At 51.4% G+C, this 5000-nt stretch overlaps 1 protein-coding gene across 1 annotated transcript in view; it reads right to left on the bottom strand.

Annotated features, from left to right (window-relative positions):
- nrg2b (neuregulin 2b) overlaps window positions 1–5000 on the bottom strand; it is a gene marked incomplete at both ends in the record, with an annotated part of 19602 nt that overhangs the window by 12395 nt on the left and 2207 nt on the right. Inside the window, 2 exon segments of the mRNA XM_084469611.1 lie at window positions 462–485; window positions 4030–4088. Of these exon segments, the coding sequence (XP_084325737.1) occupies window positions 462–485; window positions 4030–4088 (83 nt within the window).

Genomic DNA, 5000 nt, shown 5'->3' with positions numbered 1-5000 from the left:
CTAGAATCCCTGGCAGCTGGGGGCGGGGGGGGGTGCGGCTGCACCAGGACAACGCAGTCCTGCTAGGGACCTGCCCCTCGATCAGCCGCTGCTCTGATAACGAGCCTCGTCGTAACGGACGTTGTCCAGATAAACAACACAAAACTACAGAGGAGATCCTCGTCGTTACGTTAGGTCTATGAGTCGACATTAGCTTCCTAGTTTGCTGTCGTGTTGCTACAGCCTCCGACATAACGAGAGGCCGGTTCTGGAAGAACCAGCATAAAGGAGGGCGGGGGGGGGGGGGGGGGGGGGGAGATTAGGAGAGAGAGAGAGCGAGAGACAGAGAGAGAGAGAGAGACAGTACGAGAGAGAGAGGTTGTTTCTGAAAGGGGAAATGGTACGAGATGTGTGACGGTGAGAGGTCCTCGGGACACCCTTTAAGCACGGCACAGCATAATGAAGATGAGAATATTCCATACCCATAAATTCAATTCCACGAAGTTCTGCCGTCACAGTTAGTTGTCAGGGTATACAAAAAGAAAAGAAAAGAAAAAAGACAGATAGGGTCAGGTAGGGTTTATGGGCAACTTTGGGTCCATTTCCTGTCTATTCTGCGCTACTCAATGCCGAAACCAGGGCATACCTTGCTTACTGCTGTGGGATCCTTGTCCATGGCATTACATTGATTGACATGTGCGTTGTCCAATAAAAGACAGACAATGCGTAACGGACTTAGCTCTGTGACCCCCCACGACCCTCCCTCCCTCAGCCTATGATGGACCCTTTTCACGGAAGGTGCCAGAGCAGGGCAAGCACAGGTGTAGCTAATAACCTTGTTAAGAACCTGTAGCGCTAGGCTACTAGCGGCGAGCATGAAGCAGTCACACCGGAGCAGGCTCACAGGAGCTCGTTACAGGCCTACACCTCCGCACGGCCCCGGTGTCACGCCCGGCGTGGAAAGGGGTTCATTAATTGGTTGAATAAATTAATACATAAATAAATGAACAGAAAGGATGGAAAAAGAGAAATGATGGGATGAATGAATAAGGGGAAGCCAGGGGGGTTGGGGGGGGGCGGTGGGAGGGGGTAGGGGGGGGTGGGGGGTAGGACAGGCAAGGGGGGGGGGGGAGGGCACACGATCAGACAGACGTAGCGACACACACACACACACACACACGCACAGACGTAAAGCCACAACACTTACTGCTCTGTTTACTAGACCTCATGTCTGGAGTAAACAGTGTGGGACGGAGAAAAACAGAACATGAAAAGTGAAAAAGGAGAAATTAACGGTGAACCATGGAACGGTTTGTCAAACATTATCAGGCGTCGGAACGTAGAAACATGTAACAGTCGATGAGTCATGAACGGCGGATGTGGGGTCTGCAACTTTTTTTTCTTCTTCCTCGTTCAGCAAAATATTTTTTCGGCGCTTAATTAATTATATCTTTAAAAGAATTGTTTTTGCGCTTACTACCGCTGGCCGCCGCGATCGATCGTCCATTTCCCAATGCGTGATTTATCTCGACCTCTGCGCTACTCTCCCCTAATGGGCGTTTGTTATGAAAGCTTTGGGCCTTCGGTTGACGTGCCAACGAGACAGAGGGCCCCGGCCAAAGAAGTCTGTTCATCTACTCAAACGTCTCCACGTCAAACAGCAGCTGGCTAAACGGGGGGGGGGGGGGGGGGCGCGTGTGTACAGTAAAGGCACGCCGCTGCACTCCGGAACACACGTCACCCTGCACACATAGACGACAGGAGAGGAGGAGGAAGAGGGAGGAGGAGGAGGAGGAAGATGAAAGGTTCTCACGGTCACGGGGGGGAAAAACGTGCAAAGCAAGCAGAGACGGAGGGAGTGGTTTTAGGTGTTTTGTCGTTCGGTGTGCTGCTGATTTATGCTTCCCGTCGCATCGTGCTAAACTAGTGCTTCTGCGTGTGATGCATGACGACACTATTTATCCGTGGTGTAGTAGTGGTGTGAAATACGCATTATGTACCCCTGGAATATCCAATTGAGACGTTATATGTGTTCTGCCAATATATGCTCCCTTGTCAGAGTCTATCGAATCATTCTACCCTATCAAAAAGTGCTACCTTATGTGTTTGGTAGCGTATTCATTCTGTAGAGTAGATTAATTGCCTCCATCAAACGATGCTCCCACTATAGAATCACGTTATTTCACACCACCACCCACTCCACGTACACTGTAAGAATACGGGGAGCATATTTTGATACCGTATCATAACGTCTTTATTGGAGATTTCAGGGGTACAGTGTGTGTATTCTAAACCACGACTACACTGAGGATCAATAGTGTCGGTCGTGCGCGTGAGCAGAACCACGAGGCGGCGGCAGAAAACCCGCCGGTTTAAAGACAGGACCAGCCGCGATTGTAAACCTTTGGGACACATTTGCATTACAAAAACAATCCGATCTTTTCAAATCAAATCTGGTCAAGCCGACAACACAATGCAAACGACCCACGAGCAACGGAGCGCCGCCGAGCTAATGACGGATGCTGGAGCATTACGCCGCCGACGATGTCACCAGAAGGACCGGCGACAGGTCTGCTACGAGGATAAGGGCCCCCGGGGACAGGGATCATGCACTCCCCCCCCCCCCCCCCCCCCCCCACCCCCCCCTGCTGAGCCAGGTTGTCATGTCATGTGTGCGGGGGCCCATAAGGGCCCGGATCGCTGCCAAACCATAAGAGAACATGACTCTAATCCAATATGTCAGTGCAATGCAATCACCAGACGGGGGACACACATTCCTCATGTATCGATCGCCACCGCTTTCCAGCCGCTTTGCGCGACGCAGAGGGGAGAGCATGAGGCGCCGTCTATATAGGAATGGCAGGGTCAGCTTTTAAACAGATCAAACAGCATTTAGCCAAATGCCAGGCGGGGGAACACTCATGACACGATCCACAGGGCCGCTCAGATGGGTTATGCAGGCGATTAGGCTGTGCGGTTCTCCCCCCCGCCGGCTCGCAGTCCGCCAGGCAGCCCTCCATTAGGGGGCGAAGCTGTTTGAGATGGGGACGCTCACATCGATACGGTACGTTTAACACGTTGAACAAACACGTGCCTGAGTAGGAGTGTAAAGTCAGTGGAGGAGACGTCCTCGTGGTTCTATGATTCTGATTTAGCATTGTGCAAATATAAAACCCTGTCTCCAGTTCCACCATGAAGAACAACGAAGGAGAGGGCTGTGACGTTGACATTATACACTAATCTGTAGGATGGATTAATGTCAAATGTTAAATGCAGGAAGGGAAATATGTAATTTAGCATTTGTGGCGGATTTGCAAAGAAGGGTAACTCGTTTTAAAAGACGTTGGGCAGTTTAAGTTTTGAAACATTTTATATCGCATTCCAAATGGTCGCCACTCGCCACATATCTTGGCGGTTTGTGGGAGTTTCCCGCAACGTGACGCTACACAGGAAGAGGTGGACGGTCGCCACGGACGCAGCGACGGCCACAGCCTGTCCCCGGTGGGCGGGCGCGTTACAACAAGGAAGCCAGCATTTACAATGGGCTGCTTGGCCTCCGGATCACCGTTATCAACGCACGTGTCTGTTCTAGGATGAGGAGCAGGATGAGAGAGAGAGAGAGGGAGAGAGAGAGAGAGAGAGAGAGAGCGAGAGAGCACTAACGAGAGCAGCGACGAGGACATGCAGGCATGCAGACACTTATTCATACATAAAACATTCAAACCATGTGCACATAAACACACACACACATACACACACACACACACACACACGTTTATGCACACATAACACCATTTAGATGCTGATTGCACATGCACAATAGGCATCTAATATTATACGTGCACATGCACGTGCACATGCACACACACACACACACACACACACACACATAAACATACACACACACACACGCACACACACACACACACACACACACGCACACGCACACGCACACACACACACACACACACAGCATGTTCCCTAGATGGAGCGTCAGCATGCAGCATCCCACCACACAGACAGACGGGCGAGAGAGTAAAGCGGACATACTGTAGAAACCGGCCATGACGGAGTTCTCACAGCGGTCGCCTGTGTAGTCATTGGGACACCTGGAGGGGGAGGAAGAGGGGAGGGAGAGAGGGAGGGAGAGAGGGAGGGAGGGAGGGAGGGAGGGAGAGAGGGAGGGAGGGAGGGAGGGAGGGAGAGAGGGAGGGAGGGAGGGAGGAATAGAGGAGGGGAGGGCGGGAGGGAGGGAGGGAAGGAATAGGAACAGAAAAAGAGAAGGAAAGGAAGAGAGAGATAGAGAGAGAGGTTAGAGTGGAGAGGAAGAAAAAAAGAGCGAGAGAGAGAGTGAGAGAGAGAGAGAGAGAGAGAGAGAGAGAGAGAGAGAGAGAGAGAGAGAGTGGAAGGAGGGTTGGGGACACAAGAGAGCAGAGAAAACGAGGGGTTAACCGTGCACACCGTTCAGCACAGAGAGAGAGAGAGAGAGAGAGAGAGAGAGAGAGAGAGAGAGAGAAAAGGTGTCAGAGGGCAGCGAGAGAGGAAGACAAATCGAGCGAGGGTCACTGGGAGGGAGATTACAACAAATCGCACACCGTGACATCACCACGGTAACGATCTCCCCAGTTACAGCTATGACATCATTAACACAGGACCCATTAGGGAGGAGGATTACAAAGGACTCGCATGCAGACACACCCAGCACACACACACGCACACACACACACACACACACACACACATATATACATATTAAACAGCAGCTCACACACAGTTGTCATTTATCGTGGATCCCAATACGGTGACGATATGGATATGAGGATGATTTCGTCACTGGGGTTCAGTTGCAGCGGTACGCACACACAGACGTCTGTGATCATTACAAATAAGAACGACCCAGAGCGTACTCTGCACTTACGCACTAGCTCCTTTAAGAGTTACGGAAAGGACTTCTGTGTGATTCCATGTGCATCTACTGCATGGTATTACCCATAATCTTCATCACGCACACGCACACACAC

This window comes from Micromesistius poutassou (assembly GCF_964030765.1).
Source record: "Micromesistius poutassou genome assembly, chromosome: 6".
NCBI classification, from domain to species: Eukaryota; Metazoa; Chordata; class Actinopteri; order Gadiformes; family Gadidae; genus Micromesistius; species Micromesistius poutassou.
Note: the sequence above shows the minus strand (reverse complement) of the source record. Positions and strands in the feature narration are given on the sequence as shown.